The sequence below is a fragment of the Mchenga conophoros genome, linkage group LG7, assembly GCF_057382185.1.
Source record: "Mchenga conophoros isolate Kocher_MC1m ecotype Shallow Benthic linkage group LG7, M_conophoros_male_GT1.1, whole genome shotgun sequence".
In the NCBI taxonomy this organism is placed as follows: domain Eukaryota; kingdom Metazoa; phylum Chordata; class Actinopteri; order Cichliformes; family Cichlidae; genus Mchenga; species Mchenga conophoros.
Window position 1 is genome coordinate 9,047,747 of NC_140532.1, and position 19,660 is coordinate 9,067,406.

The following is a 19,660-nucleotide window of genomic DNA, read 5'->3' on the forward strand; positions in this document are numbered from 1 at the left end:
ATGTAGCACATCTGTGTATTTGTTCATAGTACATCTGTATATTTGCCCATCTGTATAGCAATGTAGAACATCTGTATGCTATATAGGCCATCTGTATATCTGTACATATGTATACAACAGTATACATATGTATACACAATGTACATTTGTCTGTAGCTCATCTGTATATTTGGTCTCTCTGTACATAATTCTGTTCATAACTATTACACCATTTATCCTGCCCTTATCTGTATATATCTGTATATTTGTTCTCCACTTAACTTATCTGTATATAATCTGCTCTTATTGCACTTACTGCTCTTGCACTTCTGGTTAGATGCAAACTGTATTTCGTTACCCTGTATTTATACATGTGTAATGGCAATAAAGTTGAATCCTAAACCCTAACTAATAATAACAATACAGGAACTTAACATAAGAAATCAAAAATACAAAATAAACTTAAAATATATTTTGCATTTTGACACTTTATAGGTTAAAAGTATCAGTATTGGTATTGTATTAGCAATAATGGACCTGTATTTACTTGGTATTGTTTTTTTCTGTTTGTTTGTTTGTTTGTTTTTTCATTTTAAAGCATGACATTATTATGTAGTTGTAGGAGTAATTTCTTGAACTAAGCAATCATTGTGGTGTACCAGTTTAAGATGAAAAAATATACATAAAATCAGGCCTTTACTCATGTGTTATTACTGCTCCAGCACAGTATTGACCTAAATGATCAAAAGTGAATACATACTTTAACTCACTGTGCCAGCACCTTCTTTCCTCAGTCTCATTTCTTGAGGATGACAAGAAACAGTGTGGTTCTTGGACAATGACAACTTTGAGAACCTGTTCTTGAAAAATATCAGTGAGCTCATCAAGCGGTACTGTACCAACCTGGACTGTAACTGATTTGCTTTTCCCTTTTATTAATTTGCATGTTTATGGACATCAGCTCGCTTTAATTCTATTCATTCTGACATAAACGTTTCTTCTGCACTTCCAGGTGTTGATCATACACGTGAAGCCCAAAGATCTCAGTCAGGCATACAGAAGTGTACATCTCCCTGGATGAAATCCAAGATGTCAGTGAATGTTAAGTTGCACCAAAACATTTCGAGACGAGTATTAGTTTATTTATCCAAGACATTGAAACGTGTCACCAGTGAACTGAAAAAATAACGCTGTCTTGCCATCTAGTGGTGACAGTGTGCACAGCCTCACAATGTATGTGGTCTTCTTATGATGTGATTAAAAATGGCTTCAAGGACAGACATTGTTATTTTGCCTCCTTCTTTTCTTCTCTCAGCTGAAACATTCATCTCATCCATGTCTTTCAGCGTGCACACATCAATAGCCATCACTTCACTCCTTCTGTAGCCAACCAGGATACTCTAGTCCCAAGGGAGAACCTGTCTGAGGATAAGGAAGAGTCTGATCAGCAGCAGGAGGAAAAAGAGGACGAGGAACAAGATGAATAAAGTATCAGGGCAATGAAGCTGTTTCTGAGACCTACCGGGAGTATGTGGATAGTGAGTCAATGTCAAGATAGTGGAATGTGTGTACATACGTTACCTCAAGGGTAATTTGGATTTGATATGACGGAAACAGTTAAAAAGTGACCCATATAGTGGATATAAAAACTAATTTTTTCATGTAATTGGTTCTCAAAATATTTGATACTGATATGCAATGCTAGGCATACACCGTATTTGACATTTATTGGATTATATAATGATCCAGAGGTGACTTGCATCCAGAGGTTAAGGTGATAAATTCCCTGATTCTGGGAACTAATGTCTAATGAGTTCAAAGAGTCCATTAGAACATTCATCTGGGACAGATGTGTGATACTCTTTGGCATCATTGTTGACCATAACCATGACCGGAAGTTGGAAAATTATGATTTGGAAGAAGACGCTGATACACACGGAGACAATTCAAAGAGTTTGCAGCCTCCATGAGTATGAGGATGGAGCTCATCAATCTGCTGCTCTTCCTTTATGACCTTTTTACAAGCTAATCATTCAAAAAACAAACAAACAAACTGAAAAATAAATCTAAAATTTGCTTTCGTACAATTGTGTGTTGAAAGATGCATTTGTAGCACCTGGTGACAAGGCTATGTGACATAATTTGACCATGGTGCCTGGTTATTTAAAGGCAGAAAAGATAAATAACAACAGAAATATTATTTAAAACATTTTAAAACTTTTCTGTCTTTCTTTCTTTTTCTTTTTGCACTTAGCAGGTGGTGCTGCAACACACCCAACACCCCTACCTCCATGCCCATGGAAACGTCTGGCTCAGGAAGCTTCTGGATGCCTATCACCAGATAGTTGTTCTCTGCAGAGACATAAAAGACAAGCTGAACCATGGAAATGCAGGCAAACAACTGAGCCAAAAGTCAACAACTACATCACAACAACTAAAATCATTAAGTCAACAAACCCTAACTAATTTACACTCACCTGTTACAACAATGATCTCACTGCTCTTGGAGCGGACTCGGAGGGCACTGAGATCATTCTGAGGATCAATATCTCTGACTGCGCTTCTGGCCAATACCACAAGTTGTCGAAGTTGCCCTGCATATTGTAGAGTCATGGACTGATCCAAAGTTGATCTGATGGGAACACCTTAAAAGAAATTCCTTCATTCAGAAATTCATCAGACATTCAGACTGTATTTTTAATATTTTCCTGGATAAATATTCTTTTTGGCAGAGGTTTAGTGCTTCCTATTTGAATAGCTGAGAGCATCAGTCATGCACATGTTTGAGCTGTTACTTGTTTACACACACTGATCAGGAATAACTGAGCAAAAGTGATCAAACAGATTAAATTTACAAACATAAAGTCATCTGTCTGACCATTTTCATCAGTTCTTACATGGTGCTTTCAGTTCCCTCCTCCCTGGATATGTCTTCTCTCTCTGTTTCACACTATCCTGTGGGACTCTTGCCCACACACTCTAACTTTGAGGCCCTCTCACTCCCTCTCTTATTCTCTAGTGAATTTTGAATGTCACAGTTACAGATGTATGTGACAGCTCAGGTGGAGCGCAGGATTCATCCAGAGGAGAGCTGCTTTATTATTATTTATTATTATTATTCCACGGTGTAAACCTGGACTCTAACACTTGATCTAAGCACACATTTTTTCTTCTTCTGTATGCCATGTGAGGTTATGTATTTTTTAAAATTACTACTAAATACTGTAACATTCAGACATTAATCTGCTCTCATTTTTTTAGTCATTTTTTCTCTCAACTGTTGCATTTTCACAGATATTTAAATGTTCTATATTACAGATCTGAGAGAAGGAGAAAAACAAACTACATAAAAATGATCTTTGGTGTTGCAGAGCTTTATGACTGCATAATTTGACAAAAAATCTTAAACACTGCAAATCTATTATTTAAAAAAAATATCTCAGTTGCCTAATGCATCTTGTACCGTGGCTTCGCTGTAGTTCTCTGAAAGGGAAACCAAATACAAATGAACTACAATAATAACTGTGTCCATGGGCCAGATTTATTAATGCTCTCCTCTAGAGCACAACTATCTTTTGGCATTAAAAAGCAGCTGTTGGGATTTAATGAAGAGGCACGGTATCGGTTATGGTACTGAAAGCAGTTTAACAGTAAATTTAACATAGTAAAAGGTGACATTATATTGTTTTGGGGGTTTGTGACAGTTAGAGTGCTCAGTTATTTGAAATGAGAAGGCTAAATGTTATCAGAGAGTGTGTAATTTTAAATGGAAATAGACTGGTACTTACACGGCATTTTTCTACTTTAACTGAGCACTGAAAGTGCTTTGTGGCGGGTGGATGACTCAAAGCTGTGAGCACAGCACTCTGTCCTATAACACTTCATTCTGTCCTCATGTAGAATGTTTAGAGCTGAGTCCCTTTCTGGTCCTCTGTAGTAATAGTATTTTACTGAAACTGAGCAAAACTGAGCTGCATTTAAGCTTTTTAACTGCATTTCTGCACAGAGATCAATACAAAATGAAAACATCTCTTCACACCTTTTTTCAGCAGTGTGTACACAGAGCGATTTGGATCGTTCTTCACGCACATGCTCACGTTCTAATGGCAAACAGTGTTGGTGTAAGAAAACGTGTTAACCATGCAGTTACACTGTGTTGTTTTTGTTAGGCAATAACTTGCTCCTTTGTAATCCTTCATGGAGCCACTAATCTGTGCTGCTCTTGCTAGTTATTTACTGAAATGAACTGTCGATAGCTATCAGCTACAAAACTAACACCGTGCCTCTTCGGAAAACCCCAACAGTAACTTTTTGACACCAAAAGAGGGTTTTAAGCTGCCGCAGACCATAATTTTTGTCTTTTACCTTAATTAACTTTCTTCCATTTCAACTAATTATAACATCCATGAATATTTTATTTCCTCTGTGAAAAAAAGCGACAGAGCATCATTCTGAGCAGTACTGCTCTGCTTTTTGGTGTTGCTTACCATCTGGATCGACGACTAGCGTTCCAATAACACCTTTAGTGGCTTCAATCCTCTTCATTTGTGCCTCAACTTCCTCACCCTGCTCAACCAAAAACACGATCAGGCGCACGTTTACATAAAAAATGTGGCTTTTCCAGAACTGATAAAACTGTAATCAACCTGATGGTTGAGGGATTTCGTGTCCCATTTAAAGTTAGAAAATGTTAAATATATTCTAAAAGAAAAAAAAAGGACATTTTTATTAATGTATGTGGCCTATTTACACCCTGCTTCTCGACTGTTAGTGCGATAACAAATTGGAATGATTTATAACAATGTCTTACAAGTATAAGTGGCAGCAGGCATACTCAAGTAATGAGAGTAAAGTCACCCCCATTTGACTTTACTTACTTATCGGAAGTGTCATTCATTTTCAGATACTAAGTGTAGCTTGCTAGAATCAAATGACAGAACAAATACTAAGGCTTTCTGTCTTATATAGTTCATAATCCATCGTGATTGTGTGATTAGTTTCGTATAATATTACTGAAATGTAGTAAAGAGAAAATAAAAATATAACATAATAAATGAACACAAAATTAAATATAAAGCCAAGACTCCTACTTTGAGTGGTTATTTGATAGTGGTTTGTATCATTTCGGGTTGTAAACCTGTTATAATACTTGTATCCCCTTAAAAAGAACGGTAGCTGATAAGTACTGGCAGGTTGATGTATTGTTCACCTTGTTTGGTAAACATAAACATAATTAAAGTTATCATTATGTAGGCTTCTGCTGTTGTGATTTGACGCTATATAAATAAAACTGAATTGAATTGAATTAAAAGTTGTTCATAAAGTCGTACCATTTCGTCGGCCTTCTTGCTCTTTTTGTGCGTCTCTACGGTCTCTCTGTTGCCAAGAGAAACGGAAGAGACGTCAGGAGCGAGCGGAAGTGTAGCGTAGCCGTCATTGTGTGGAGGTGTGTTGTGTTCTGTTTATCCTGCCTGCGAAAATGCCGGAGTTAGCGGTGGAAAATGTGGTCGTTCACCCCCTTGTGTTGCTCAGCGTGGTGGATCATTTCAACAGGTCAGTGAGATCTGTATTTAAGTTCCGTCTTATTATCAATATTGGACTCCAAAGTGTCCTGAAGTGTGACGCCGCAGCTAGGCTAAGCTAAGGTTAGCCATGCTGAGTCAGAGTGCCGTTAGCTAGTTAGCTTCTTAAAGTGTCAATGTACTGTATGAGCTGTTAATGAATCCTTAAAACAATGTTATTCATTAGCATTTCTACAAACTAATCCACGTACCCGAACAGTTTGATCTGGTGTCATTAAACATGACGGAGCTGTGCACTGACTCTAGCTTAGCTTACAGGTTAGCTAACGAGTCAGACTGTATGGGCTCCATTGATTACATTTTTACAGAAATCTGTGACGATAACAGCTTCCTCTGCTCGTTTCTTTTTTAAATTCTTGAATCTACAGGATAGGAAAAGTGGGAAATCAGAAACGAGTGGTCGGTGTCCTCCTGGGGTCATGGCAGAAAAAAGTTCTGGACGTCTCAAATAGTTTTGCAGGTAAAGTACATCCTCAGACATCTTTTCACCTTAAAATACTTAAGCCAAGCATTTACACTGTCCATTTCCACTGTAATATGTTTATATCTTTAGAAAATATATGTTCACGGAATGTGTTTTAGTTAGAACAGTCAGAAACGGACACGTTATGACTCCAGTGCCTGTGTTAGGTTCTTGATTATCTTATTCCCACATATCTTTTAACTTTGTCTACCAAGTCCAGCAGCATCTCACAGTCTGTGATTTCTGCTTTATTTTATTTTCTTGCATTTAATAACCATTAAACATCTTTGTCATTTGAAGTAAAGAAATCTCTGGTATTCTGTTTCTGACCTTTGCTTTTCAACCTCTTTTTGACACAAGCATGTCCACTAAACATATGGGTGACCAACCTGATTCATTTTCTGCCATGTTAATATAGACAAATGCTGTTTCTAAAGCAGTGATAAAACATTTGTTCAAACACTTATGTTTGTTTTCATTTTAAAGCTTGGAATCATTTTTATGAAGTTGTATGTGCCTGGACATGGCGCAGTGCGTTCATAACAGCCAGTTTTTACCCAGATTGTCCTGACAACACATCATCACTACCTTTAAGGGCTCAGTACACTGGTCACGTTGGTGACTTCATGTGCTATCGGTAGCGTCAGCACACAGCCGGTGTATAATTTAGCCGGTGCAGTGTTCTTCTGAATAATTGATCAGACAAAATCTCCACATCAGCGCTGATATAGGAGGAAGAGAAGTCAAAAGCAAAAATAAAGCATTTTTCCACAAAGTCTCATCTTTTCAGACTAATGCAACATCTCCCTTTGTATAAGCTGTGAATCTCTTTTGTAGTGATATAGCATTAAAACAGTGGTCAAAACTGACAGTTACACACTTGTGTCTTCAACACAAGTCTGCAGTGGCACAACACACCAGATTACAAAAATTGAGAGGTGCACAGCTGGCAGAAACAGACTTGCGACAGCAGATGTGACGTCAGTTTATATTCAGCTTTGCTATACAGTGGATATAATGGGGTCTTCACACCTACAAATCCCTATATGCTCTTGCTCCCCAGTATTTATCTGACATTCTCCTCCCCTGCGCCATATCCTTATTCATTTAATTATTATTTTTCTTTGTTCTAACTATTAAGCGATTACAGGACACCAGTGTAAAAATAAGTGATGTACCAGTTTAAGAAGATCTATTAAGTCAGGGTTGTCTCATGTCTCATTACTTCCTGCTACAGCACAGAATATGTATTCTGAGCCAGTTTTTAAACACACTCTCAAGTTGTTTTTGTTTTTTTTCCTCCCCAGTGCCATTTGATGAGGATGACAGGGATGACTCAGTTTGGTTCCTGGACCATGACTACTTGGAGAACATGTATGGCATGTTCAAGAAAGTTAATGGTAAAAGCAGTGCTTCTGTCTCTTAAATTAGTATGTTTTTAATGTTAGTGTGTCATTCATACATTTGCGTTCACTTTTTCAGCCAGAGAACGAATAGTTGGCTGGTACCACACAGGACCCAAATTACACAAGAATGACATTGCCATCAATGAGCTCATCAAGCGGTACTGTACCAATTCGGTAAGTAACTGATTTGCTTTTTCCTTGTATTAATGTGCATGTTTGTGGACATCAGCTCGCTTTAATTCTAATCATTCTGACATAAACGTTTGTTCTACACTTCCAGGTGTTGGTCATCATAGACGTAAAGCCCAAAGATCTCGGTCTGCCCACAGAAGCATACATCTCTGTGGAGGAAATCCATGATGTAAGTGATCGCTAAGGGGCAACAAAAGTTGGAACAAGTACTTTGTTTAGTTGTTTTTCCTCAGATCAGATTAAAAAAATCTTAATTCATATGGATAATTCCTTCTTTCTAGGATGGCACTCCTACGTCCAAGACATTTGAACATGTCACCAGTGAGATTGGAGCTGAGGAAGCAGAAGAAGTGGGAGTGGAGCACCTGCTGAGGTACTGAACAAACATTTGAATTTAAACACATTAATGCTACACTGTTAGTGGAATAGAAATTTCAATAAACAAACAATAAGTGGTATAACAGTACAGAGCATCAACTGTGCATTGCTAGGGCTGCATGATTATGGCAAATTTTATCACAATTATTTTGATTGGTGTTGAGATAAAAATTGATTTTAGTGACAAAAATGTTTTAATTAGACTTTGATATAAACATAACTATGCTTTCATGTTCCTGCTGATGTAAAAATCTCTGTATCAACATAACATTCATCCTCGTTCGCCTAAATTGCACCTCTCAGAAGAAGAAAAATAGAAATAAAGAAATTGGACCAAAATTTAACACACAATTAAATTAACCGGGCACTGCGTTCACTTTTACACTGTGCTTCATTTCTTTTAATTAAAACGTTTTTGCCAACATATAAAATTTTTATTCAGCTGGCTTAAATGCATAAAAGGCAAAATATAAAATCCTTTGTAACTGCATGGATGTGAAGTGACAAAGTTCTCATGAGTTGTGATATACCTCTTCATGTCCCATGCAATATTTAGTTGTTCTTGTCAGAGGGAATAACATATCTTTTGTCCACTGTGCTGATCAATTTCTTGCAGTCTTTGTTACTCACTGTCTTTAGTGAACATGCGCCTCTGACCAAGTGTAATGTGGTTGTGCTGAGGATACATCACATTAGCAACCACTGCATTGTCTCTACAGAGACATCAAAGATACAACGGTGGGCACACTATCACAACGCATCACAAACCAGGTTCACGGCCTAAAGGGACTCAACTCTAAGCTGTTGGACATCCGCTCTTACCTAGAGAGGGTGGCTGCTGGCAAACTTCCCATCAACCACCAGATCATCTACCAGCTGCAGGATGTTTTCAACCTGCTGCCTGATGTAAATCTACTGGTAAGTTGTTTATGTTTGAGGTCTGTTTAATCTTTAATTTAGTGCAAACATGAAATTCCCAAAGGAGCATACAGCTATACGTGTTTTATAATCTCTTGCACTTAAAAAGCTGCCAGATTAAAAATAAAGTAAAGATGTGGCTGTTACCTTTTTTTTTCTTTTCTTTTCATTAAATTTTTACAAATACTTTAATAATCAATGCAGAAACGTAATAAGGAAAACTGTGTTTAGTGTGATAGTGTTTTTAAACAAAACTCAAAAATGAACTGGCATTTTCAATATCGTGATAAAATATTCATATGCCTTACTAATGTGTTTTTAATTGCTGTGATAAACAAAACCTTTGGTGTGAATATGAGCTCTGTGTGTGTTTGGGGGGGGGTCTTATCGTAAAAATCTGTGGTCAAATACTGCATCAAATAGCAATATTAAATGTCTTTTATTATACATAATAAACTACTAAGATGTTTGCTGGGATAATATGTAAGTTTTTTTTATTTTGCAGGAGTTCACAAAAGCCTTTTACCTAAAGACCAATGACCAGATGTTGGTGGTCTACTTGGCCTCGCTCATACGCTCTGTGGTGGCTCTGCACAACCTGATCAACAACAAGATTTCCAACCGAGATGCAGAAAAGAAGGAAGGACAGGAAAAGGAGGAAGGCAAGAAAGAGAAGAAGGATGACAAAGAGAAAAAAGATGACAAGGAGAAAGAAAAAGAGAAGGAGAAAGCAGACGGTGCCAAGAAAGATGAGAAGAAGAAAAAATAGTGAGCATTCTTCCTCTGCGGTCCTCTCTCAAATCACACCGCCATCTTCTGGATGGTGCTCTACTTTGTGTCCACAGGCACAGCTCTGTATGTGGGTCTCGGGATAAAAGTAGGACTCTATATGGGGAACGGTGTCATTTGAGATTTGGTCTCATGGTCACAAACGGCACTCTCAAAGACTTGTTATCCTACAGAGATGATGTTGTTTGCTCGTCGGTGTTGGCCAGTGTGAGAACATGCTGTGTCCTGTTTTCATAGTTGCCATAGCCTCGATGTTGCAAACACCCGGTGTTGCTTTTTTTCTTTTCTTTTTTTTTTTTTTGTATGTTCGAGGAAATGTTTCTGTATCACTCATTAAACTTGGATCATATTATAAGATGATTGTTCTGATTCTGTCTTTACATTTTTACACATTGTTTATCCTTAATATTTAAAAGCAGACATGTGGTAAAGTCACTGTTATGATTTTAGAATTGTGACTCCACTTATTATTATGGAAGGGGAAGTTGAGTTGGAGAAAAACAAATGTGCAAGTGCTTACGCTGTGTGTGTTTGTGTAAACTGGTAGGGCAGTTTTAACTTGACAAATTGCCAACTGATATAGCTGACTTGTTTTAAAGCGATACTACATAAATACAGCAAAACTAAGCTTTAATTTAAATACTTAAGGCAAGAAAGCCAGGGGAATAATGTTCCCCTGTAGAGAAACTTATTAATAGAGCATAATGGGAAAAGAAAATACTTTAGATCTTTTAGAAATTGCACACAATTTGTTTTCACATTTGAAGCTCATCAAGCAGATGATGCAAAGCAATGTCCTCAGCAAAGGTTCTGACTAGTCTGAAAGACACAGCTAGCACCTTAATGAGTAATAACCCAGTGAATTGCCTGTTTCAGTATAACTTTTTCACACTTATTCTTTCATACACAAGTTTTGCATTAGTAAAGAATAAAAACACTTTAATTACAACTGTGATAATCATTTAACATTTCTGATTTTTTAAATTTGAATTAAGCTACAGGAAACATTTCTAGCACATATTGTCAAATTAAAAGCGGTTTAATTAATGTATTGGGCTTGTCTGTGAAATCATTGCGGAGCACAGATGCGTGATAAACGCTCGCGCACAGCTCTTTGATGAGGAGGAGCCGTCACCTGGCATGTTTTTGTTTTTTTTAAACTGCGTCATCTGCAGCCTCTCCCCAGCGCTGGAAGTTTCTCGCTCTTTCACTTACCAAAATATACGAGTAGGAGTAACACCACCATAGCGCGTTTAAGCCCTGGTTGTGTGGGACAAATCAGATTATCGGAAAGACAAACTGGATTCTGACGTAAAGGGCTTAAAACCCGGCGGAGGAGCGTCGCGTGTGCCGCTCCAGCTCACAAGCAGTTCGTAAAAAAAAAAAAAAAAAGGAAAAGAGGAGAGCCGCTCGTGCAGCATCCTGTCATCAAACCTCCGCACACCCCTCCTCTTCCCCGTCTCTCAGGACCTGAGCATGACTGTTCAGATTTTTCGCTGCGACTGAACGGATCGGACGGCCGCCGGGGGTGTCATGGCTTCCTATCTGCAGGTGAGGCTGCCAGCTGCCGTCCTCTCTCCGGGCTGGGGTGTTTCGTACTTGTCGGGGTGTGGTTGTGCGCGGGGCACGGTAGGCCCTTTTAAATAGAAGGGAGGAGGCACGAGCTTTTCCCTCGCAATCTAAGCTGTCATGCCTTTTTACCTTACCGCCACCCTACCACTAATTCGCCCAGTAAATTGGGTAAACAGGTGGTTGAGAGGCTCGGTGTTGCCGGGGGTGGGGGGCTTCACTTTGATTTAACGCATCTTTGGCGCACATTATCTGTCAGTGCCAAATAGTTTGCGCATTTCAATTTATGGTTCCAGATAGCTGATGATGAGAAAGGCCACGACCTGGACCTTTTCTGTGTTCCCAGACATTATGAGAACGATTTGGACAAGGTGATTATCCCACATGGACTCATCATGGACAGGTAAAGTGATTTGTCACCTCTCTGGCTGGGTTTTTTGTTTTGTTTGTTTTGTTTTGGGGGGGTTGGGGTTCACAGCAGACATCTTTGTTGCACAGGTGTACTGATGATGGGAAACTGCTGCAATCGTGAGGTACTTAGTGGAGCGGACTCGTGTTTTCAGAATGTGTGCTATGAAAAACAGGTGTGCACTATACAAAATACTGCTAGCCACAACCAGGGGTGGATTTGTATGTGGGTTTGAGGGCATATGAAGACTCAATGCCAGTAGTGCTAAAGTGCAAAATCACTTAAAGGATATTCTCCCCATCATTTAAGAACTAGGCGTCATTATGATTTACAGTGCTGTCACTGTTTCTCTCTCCCACCTCCTCTTTGATGCAGGACAGAGCGCCTGGCCCGCGACATCATTCGAGACATGGGGGGACACCACATTGTAGCTCTGTGTGTGCTGAAAGGCGGCTACAAGTTTTTTGCAGACCTCCTCGACTACATTAAATCACTGAACCAGAACAGTGATAAATCAGTCCCGCTGACAGTGGATTTCATTAGGGTGAAGAGCTACTGCGTAAGCCGCCTTTCTCATTTCATGGATGTGAGCGGAGGGAAATGGAGTTGGCAGAAGTACAAATGAGAGCATTCTTGTTAAAAATCGCTGCAGTGCAGAGGCATTTTGGAAAAGTAGACTTTTTTTTTTTGATAAAAACTTTCATTATGAGGGAGTTTGAGCTTATGGATACTGTCTCATTTTTGTGCCCCCCCAGAATGATAAGTCAACTAACAATGTTAAAGTCATTGGAGGGGATGAGCTGTCCAATCTCGCAGGCAAGGTTAGTCTTTCTGTCACAGAGAAATACTGCTGTCTTCTTCATAGAGGTTTAAATTATTAACTTTGCTTCTGTTTTTTTGCTCCGCAGAATGTTTTGATTGTTGAGGTAAGCTCTTGTTATTATCATTCAGGTGGCTGAATGATGAATGAATCATCTAAAACATGATCTCTATTATTAGGGTTAAATAAAACATTAAATACTCATATTTTATTACTGCTACTGTAGTGGTTTTAAATTACAGTTATGTTTGCTTGCTTTTAACATTAAATATCAGACATGATATCTGATAGATGCTTATTTGTGCTTACATCTCTAATTCGACCACTTCCGGCCTTGTTGAAAGGATATTGTGGAGACAGGAAGGACGATGGAAACACTACTTTCTCTACTGAGTGAATGTAATCCTAAGATGGTTAAAGTTGTAAGGTAGGCACCCTCAGATGCTGTTTATAGTGCATGAGACTGAATTACAGACCTCCACAGTAACTGGCTGGTATGTCTTCAGAGAGACAAAATGCATCTAACTAACGGGTACTCTCCTTTAGGACTGTATTAGAGATGTGATGTGACGGAAGGATGGAGCAGCTTAAGAGTTAATCTGCAGTTCTATTAACTGCACTGTGGAGGCAGAGGCCATTTCTCTGATGTATTCCTGATAGCAGGTTAAAACAGGAAAAGTGCTCAGCCGATACAGTTCCCCTCTGTTTGCACCACTTACAGTAGTTTGGGAGGGACATCTCTGTGGCTTTGATGTGTGCCGTGTAATAGTCTCCTATCAGTTTTTTGTCATACCCATTTAAATAGAATTATAGACTTTTAAGGGGTAGTTTACCACAGGAAAAAATAAAACTCCTCCCACTTGAGTGTGATTTCGAACCATGTGATTATTTTCTGTTCCCCCTGAGGTTTTGCAATATCTACCACTGAAATGTCTTTCGAGCACACTGCAGCTGAACAGACACTTTTACAATCCACAAGCGTCTATTTTTTTCAGTTAGAATTGTCATTTTCTAGAATCTACCACAGTAAAAAATTTATTTTGTGAAATAGGATTCCCCAGTTTTGTCTGTACATGGGTCCATAAGCTAAAAAAAAAGTTTAATCTTGGACTGCAAATAGCCATCTATGGGTGGATGTAACAGGGCAGTGAAAGATGTAAAACGTGACCTGAACAGTCTTTGTTTTGATGACAGCTTTTTGTCTTTGACTTCCTCATAAAGCTTTCCGCATTTATCATTCTAGTCTCCTGGTGAAGAGGACCCCAAGAAGTTCAGGATATAGACCAGACTGTGAGAACCTCTTATTTTTCTTCTACATTCTCTGTGTAGTGACGAATGGTATGGCTCAATTTGTGACTTTCAGTCATTTGCGACTCTTCGAAGACCCAGTGAAAATTTTAATAAAGCAGGATTATAATTAATCTCAGGGAAATCTACTCTAAATGTAGCCGAGCCTGGCACTTATGTACTAATGCAAGCCTTATAACCCCCTGCTCACACCATCTATGATTATGTAATGCTTTTAGGTTTGAGTTGGGTAATCTCTTTAAGATCGTCCCTCAAGGACAGCTGTTACTGTAAGTGTTTTGACTTTCCGCTGAGACCATAAAAGAGCAGTGACTGCTTGTTTATGTCAGAGCCAGTTTGTTGCTTGTTTTCTTCCAGTGGTCTTAAAAGTAGCTTCTGGTTTCTCTTATTTATAACCCCTTGTATCAGTGATATTACATAGGGAGATTTCCTCTTCTCACAGCTCCTAATGCTCCTATCACTGCAGCCACTTTAGACTTTACCTTTCCCATCTGCTCCAGTTGTTTCTTCTGCCCTTGCTAGTTCTCTATTTTTTTGTGTTTCTTCTTAGTTGCTGTCGGCTGAGATCCCCACATCTATCACAGATGCACTTTGTTAACCACCACTATGTCTGGTTGGTTAGTCAGCAGCTGCTTGTCTGTCTAGAAGTCAAGCTCTGATAGGACCTTGTTGTTATACTGCTATGATCAGAACTCTCCTCTAAGCCATCCTTTTCTATCCACTGGTAGTATTTCTTAATGCCAGCTCCTTCCTCTATCCGTTGATGGTACATTCCAGGAGCAGATTCCCATAGGGGTTTGGTCATCCATGATAGTTCCTCGTCCTGTTCCCCAAGTATCCTCAGTTGTCTGAGGTATTCTTGGCACTCACTAATCCTCTCCGTTCCTTTTTTCTGTTGCTCATAAACCCTCAGGGTGCTAGACTTCAGGTAGAGAGCTCCGTGCATTGTGAGGAGTTTTGGTGTCTTGACATGAGTGCCATCTCTCTCCTCCTGTGGTCAGCTTATTATTCAAACTGGGTATCTGATGATCGATAGGGCACAGACATTGATGGCTTGGATCTTATTCCTTCTGTTCAGCTAGCTTCTTAGACCCTACAATACCTTTTGGAGGTATATGGCTGTGGCTGATCTTTGTGCGACTTTGTCATGGTTCTCGTTGGCCTGTGGGATATACAGGTACTTATAGTTGTTCTATATATCTGCTATTTTATCTTCTGGCAACTGCACCCCTTCATATCCATCGTATCAGCTCTTAATGATGAGCTGGCTTAGAGGGTTGAGGCCTATGCAGAACAGCAGCGGGGACACTTTGGTATATTCTGCATTTGATGGCAACTTAAGTGATTGCCTTCGATTTTGTTTCCTGTGTTGTGTTCCACAGACCCACTGACTTCCTGATGAAGGTTATTAGTATACTATTAGCTTTGTACAGTGCCAACCACTCCAGTATCCATGTGATTTTACTTATATAATATAAATACATATTATAATGTTTGTTTGTTTGTTTGTTTGTTTTCCCCCAGACATCGGTTTTGAGGTACCGGATGCCTTTCTGGTTGGCTATGCTTTGGATTACAACGAGTACTTCAGAGATCTCAGTGTAAGTGTTTTTTGGAAGTTGATTACTCAAGGTCTCCTATTATAAAGGTGATTTTTAACACAGATTTAGTTGGTTTGGATCACTGCAACATTCACTGGAGATAGCTGTGGTTCTAATAATCGCTGGCAAGCTGGTATAATACTGGACCCTGATTTGCCCCCATGCATCCATTGGCATGCAAGTTTGTGAATGTGTGTGATAGGGTGAATGGTGCGTGTAGTTAAAAAGTGCTTTGAGTGCTCAGAGTAGAAAACCAAAGTGCACAAGTGCCAAACCATTCTATTTACAGAGGTGTGGAAAATGTTAGATGTTTTTACATGCTCACAAGAACAAGTGCACCTGAGATACTGAATGAGTAATTGGCTTGATATTTCACAAATTATCTGTCTGCCCTAAGATGAAATTATTTTAGATATTATTGCTTTTACATGGTTGTTTTGAGGACCCATCTAATATGAATTATCAGGATTTATCCTGCATTAAAAACTGATTTTGACCTTCACTGAAAGGAAAAAATTTTTTTTTTCTCTAAATGGTCTAAGTGGGATTACATTTTCTTTAGCTTAGTTTGAGTGCACTAGTTGTGCCATAACAATATGTGGACCAGTTATGCTTACATACATAGTCACCCACCAGAGTCCCAATTTTAACCTAATCATGACATTATTTAGGCAGACTGTTGATGTTATCTTCAAATCTTCAAAGTGGAAAAGTATATTTATAGTGTTTTGTATAGTTACAGGATTGGGCAACAAATGATTTTTTTTTTTTTTTTTTTTTTTTTTTTTATATGGTTGTGTAGTGTTGTATTAAAATGTTAAGGTATTTCTGAAAATAACTTGGCCTTAAATATTTGCTGCAGTAGGAATAAAAGAGGTGTGTAAAAAAAAAAAAAAAAAGGCAACTGCAGTTTCAGGGTCCTGATGTTCTGCCTGCTTACGCACCATGAGGCTGCCATGTTTGGTGTCACTGGTTTTTAGTGAAACCAGTGTTATAATATTCAGCATTTCTGTTGATGTTTTTTCCTCTTCTTTTCCTCAGCACATCTGTATACTGAATGACCAAGCAAAGGAGAAGTACAAAGTGTGAGCAGATGAAGTGCTGCAGAGGCCGATGTCTGAATCGCTGAAGACTTGGACCACTGTGACGAGCCTCGTTAGCTTTGCTGTGTTTTGAAACGTATTTATTTTTCTATATGCGAATCCACAAAAAGTGACTTGTGGGTTGTAACTAACTTTAAGAACATTTCTTTCCCCCCTTATAAGTGGGATTAATTCTGTATATTATCAATATTTTGGTTGTCAATTTATTGAATTTATGTTAAGACTGAAGGTGTAAATAACAGTTTTGAATAGAAGTGGAGATAAAAAAAATGTAATTAATTTGCTCTTATGGAAGTACACACATCTCAGGCTACTGCTTTATTTTCAGTGAGCTGTCAGATTATTTGTAGCCTTCGAATGTTTGAATGTTTCAGTTTGGATTTATACTGAAGACATATCCTCTCATTATGCCATAAAATGACTTGTCATGTACTGTATGTTTTGATTCATGTCCAATGTTTTCACCAAGGATCTCTTTACAGCAATACAAATCCCAGTGAAACCTCGAGTCTGTTTTCTATTTTCCCAGAAGAGGGAGTAACACTGCATTTATGCATGTTTTTACAAAAGTAATAGGCCTACTTTAAACTAATTACCAAAACACACTTGACTGTGGTACTATGTGAAATAGGAGTGGCAAGAAAAAAGGATGTGAGGGGGGGTGTAGGACATGTTTCAGGGCAGCAAGACTGTGGTTAAGAATGACAAGTACAGTTGGGATTGTATCAGGAAGGAGGCTGAGCTGGAGGTAACCAGGATATACAGGATTAGCAAATGAGTACATCAGATGGACAGGTTGGAGAGACGAGGCTGAGATGGTTTGGATGTGTGCAGATGATAGATCGCGGATATACTGGAGAAAGGATGTTGAAGATTGAGGAAAAGAGGAAGGAGTATGTACAGTGGGTTAGTGAGACAGAGGAGAAAGCTACGGATAGGGTGATGTGGAGGTAAATGATACACTATGGCGACCTCTAAAGGAGGCAGCAGAGAGGAGACTAACGCGACAAAAATACCCTCTCTCGAGTTTCTCCGCAGTCATGATAATCTCCGTGATCCTATTAGAGAATGTTTTAAATTATCAAACACTCTCAAAATACACTTGTACTCTTTTTGAGGCTCAAGCATCAACACCAAATGCTTTAGCTAATTGAATAACGTGTCTAAAGCGGAAGTTGTCGCAATTCGACATCACATCCGTTTCTGGTGTTAGCTTAAACTCGGGCAGGAAGTAGCTGTCAAAGAAGGGCGAATGGTATTGGGAAAGTTTACCATTATATACACATTAGCTTTCCTACAACGCAGGTGTTTTCTGAACTACCATGGACTGATTAGACTTAGCTCTGCTGCTAACGTTAGTTTCACTGTAAGCATAACAGTATTGTTTTTAGCTGTCAACGTTTGTTTTCCAAGATTTTGTGTTTATTTAATAATAAGTCGTACCAGATTGTTCAAGACTTGGACTTTAACCAGGTCACTCACTATCATGCACGTTAAAGAAGAGATTATAGGCATTTTAAAGCAGTTTGACATAGGAGATAAGTTTTCCTATCTGCCATTGCTGCCCAGAGCTTCTGTGCTGATCCCGCTGTTCGTGAGGAGTGGGCGGCTGTACACCTTGCTGACGCTGCGTTCAAAAGAGGTAACTTGAGTGGGTAAATGCGGTTTCTTCTCACTTCTCTATCTGGGGTTCGCCACAGCATTTCATCTACCTTTATCTGACCGCTATCCCCAGCTTCCTTTTCTGTCACACCAACTCCGTGCATGTCCTCAACATCCTTCTCCAATGCAGGCACCCTCTCTTCTCTGCACTTCCAAACCGTCCCAGCCTTGCCTCTAACCCGAACTATCCCTATGATGTACTCATTCCTAATCCTGTCCATCCCACTAACTTCCCCCAAAATGTCAAAAAGTCATCTCCAAAACATACATAAATGCATATAGGTCGATTCACTAACATCTTACCAACTTTCAGTCTTGCTACTGTCTTTCCACGGGCAGTATTGTGGCAAGCACTGTTTCCTCACAGCAAGGTGGTCCAGGGCCTGAACCCACCATCTGGCTGGGGTCTTTATGTCTGACGTTTTGCATGGCTACTTCCCATAGACGGCAGTTAGTGGGGTTACGTTAATGGATGATTCTAAATGGCTGATAGGTGTGAAGGTGAATGCATATGATTGTGTCTGTGTAGCCCTGTAACAGACCTGTCCAAGATGTACCCATCCTGTCACCCTGTAGCAGCTGAGATAACACTGAGATGGATGCTATCTCTCAGTCACTGTCTTCATCTATCCTGTAAATCCATCTTATTTATGTTTCTTTCTTTGTAGCTGAGGACCAGTGCTGGTGAGGTGTGTTTCCCAGGTGGAAAGAGAGACCCCAGTGACCATGACGATGTGGACACAGCTCTGAGAGAAGCGGAGGAGGAGATAGGTCTATCACCTGATGACGTTCAGGTGGTCTGTACGCTGTTTCCAATCATTAATAAGGTAGAATAAAACATGATTTTCTTTAAGAGTATTGACTGACTTGAGTCTTATTCATTTTCTCAAATCACCCCCTCCTAATTGTCATTCTTTGTCAACAGACCGGTCTGTTGGTGACCCCAGTTGTTGGCTTCATAGAGGAGTCATTTTGTCCCAGTCCAAACCCAGCTGAGGTCAGTGCTGTGTTCACAGTCCCATTGGACTTCTTCACCAGCAAGGAGGACCACCACTCTACATATGGTGTCGTTGGGATGTCGGGGCTGCTGCACTCATTTTATTTTGTGGACACTGATTTGGGAAGCCAATATCACATATGGGGATTGACTGCCTTGCTGGCCATCCTGGTTGCTGTCCTTGCTCTTAAAAAGAAACCCGAGTTTGAAGTTGGCTTTGACTCTGAGGACCCACTAGCATTCTTCCAACAGATCCTACACAGAAGAATCAGTAAACTATGAACAGATTTTCCCCAATACCTGAAGCCCCATTGAATTTACTGTATAATTTCTATGAATGTGTGTAATAATTGTTTGAGAGGATGTATATAAACTTTTCAGTGTGGTGAAAAGATGCAAATAAAAAGATATTTTCAGTTTTTCAAAATTCATTTAATGTAGCAGCAGGATTACAGATATAAACAAAGAGTATACAAATGTCCAG

The 19,660-nt window shown here is 39.2% G+C and overlaps 4 protein-coding genes across 6 annotated transcripts; 3 read left to right on the forward strand and 1 right to left on the reverse strand.

The window, feature by feature from the left end:
• Positions 1-1,099: 1,099 nt before the first annotated feature.
• Positions 1,100-5,435, reverse strand: LOC146569544 (dynein light chain roadblock-type 2-like). The gene is made up of 5 exons (XM_085281921.1): positions 5,310-5,435; positions 4,467-4,545; positions 2,457-2,624; positions 2,267-2,331; positions 1,100-1,401 (listed from the first exon to the last, which is right to left on the reverse strand). Exons 1-5 carry the CDS (start codon positions 5,310-5,312, stop codon positions 1,351-1,353), a joined length of 366 nt encoding a protein of 121 aa, XP_085138047.1. The 5' UTR covers positions 5,313-5,435; the 3' UTR covers positions 1,100-1,350.
• Positions 5,394-10,062, forward strand: psmd7 (proteasome 26S subunit, non-ATPase 7). Its single transcript, XM_085281916.1, has 8 exons — positions 5,394-5,532; positions 5,930-6,021; positions 7,332-7,424; positions 7,507-7,604; positions 7,711-7,791; positions 7,904-7,995; positions 8,720-8,918; positions 9,424-10,062. Exons 1-8 carry the CDS (start codon positions 5,459-5,461, stop codon positions 9,685-9,687), a joined length of 993 nt encoding a protein of 330 aa, XP_085138042.1. The 5' UTR covers positions 5,394-5,458; the 3' UTR covers positions 9,688-10,062.
• Positions 10,063-10,196: 134 nt separating this feature from the next.
• hprt1l (hypoxanthine phosphoribosyltransferase 1, like) lies at positions 10,197-17,025 on the forward strand. The gene is made up of 9 exons (XM_085281920.1): positions 10,197-11,258; positions 11,573-11,679; positions 12,061-12,244; positions 12,441-12,506; positions 12,594-12,611; positions 12,850-12,932; positions 13,749-13,795; positions 15,338-15,414; positions 16,456-17,025. Exons 1-9 carry the CDS (start codon positions 11,241-11,243, stop codon positions 16,501-16,503), a joined length of 648 nt encoding a protein of 215 aa, XP_085138046.1. The 5' UTR covers positions 10,197-11,240; the 3' UTR covers positions 16,504-17,025.
• A 102-nt stretch (positions 17,026-17,127) lies between these two features.
• Positions 17,128-19,603, forward strand: nudt7 (nudix (nucleoside diphosphate linked moiety X)-type motif 7). 3 transcript variants are annotated; one of them, XM_085281918.1, is made up of 4 exons: positions 17,128-17,467; positions 18,087-18,159; positions 18,848-19,006; positions 19,105-19,603. In XM_085281918.1, the coding sequence occupies exons 1-4, from the start codon at positions 17,292-17,294 to the stop codon at positions 19,456-19,458; spliced, it is 762 nt and encodes a 253-aa protein (XP_085138044.1). In that variant the 5' UTR covers positions 17,128-17,291; the 3' UTR covers positions 19,459-19,603. The 3 variants fall into 3 exon arrangements, with proteins under 3 accessions (XP_085138044.1, XP_085138043.1, XP_085138045.1); XM_085281917.1 differs by lacking the exon at positions 17,128-17,467 and having other exon boundaries at positions 17,506-18,159; XM_085281919.1 differs by lacking the exons at positions 17,128-17,467; positions 18,087-18,159 and adding an exon at positions 18,172-18,680.
• Positions 19,604-19,660: the final 57 nt, after the last annotated feature.

What these genes read in the sequence shown, in the direction of transcription:
- psmd7 (XM_085281916.1), top strand. Translation starts at nt 5,459, where the DNA reads ATGCCGGAGTTAGCGGTGGAAAATGTGGTCGTTCACCCCCTTGTGTTG. An exon ending in GTGGTGGATCATTTCAACAG is followed by an intron (nt 5,533 to 5,929) that starts GTCAGTGAGATC and finishes TTGAATCTACAG; the next exon opens with GATAGGAAAAGTGGGAAATC. An exon ending in GGAGTGGAGCACCTGCTGAG is followed by an intron (nt 7,996 to 8,719) that starts GTACTGAACAAA and finishes TTGTCTCTACAG; the next exon opens with AGACATCAAAGATACAACGG.
- LOC146569544 (XM_085281921.1), bottom strand. An exon ending in TGAGATCATTGTTGTAACAG is followed by an intron (nt 2,332 to 2,456) that starts GTGAGTGTAAAT and finishes ATGTCTCTGCAG; the next exon opens with AGAACAACTATCTGGTGATA. An exon ending in ACGTTTCCATGGGCATGGAG is followed by an intron (nt 1,402 to 2,266) that starts GTAGGGGTGTTG and finishes CCTTATCCTCAG; the next exon opens with ACAGGTTCTCCCTTGGGACT.
- hprt1l (XM_085281920.1), top strand. An exon ending in AAGATGGTTAAAGTTGTAAG is followed by an intron (nt 12,933 to 13,748) that starts GTAGGCACCCTC and finishes TTATCATTCTAG; the next exon opens with TCTCCTGGTGAAGAGGACCC. An exon ending in TTCAGGATATAGACCAGACT is followed by an intron (nt 13,796 to 15,337) that starts GTGAGAACCTCT and finishes GTTTTCCCCCAG; the next exon opens with ACATCGGTTTTGAGGTACCG.
- nudt7 (XM_085281917.1), top strand. Translation starts at nt 17,770, where the DNA reads ATGGTATTGGGAAAGTTTACCATTATATACACATTAGCTTTCCTACAA. An exon ending in TGACGCTGCGTTCAAAAGAG is followed by an intron (nt 18,160 to 18,847) that starts GTAACTTGAGTG and finishes CTTTCTTTGTAG; the next exon opens with CTGAGGACCAGTGCTGGTGA. An exon ending in TGTTTCCAATCATTAATAAG is followed by an intron (nt 19,007 to 19,104) that starts GTAGAATAAAAC and finishes CTTTGTCAACAG; the next exon opens with ACCGGTCTGTTGGTGACCCC.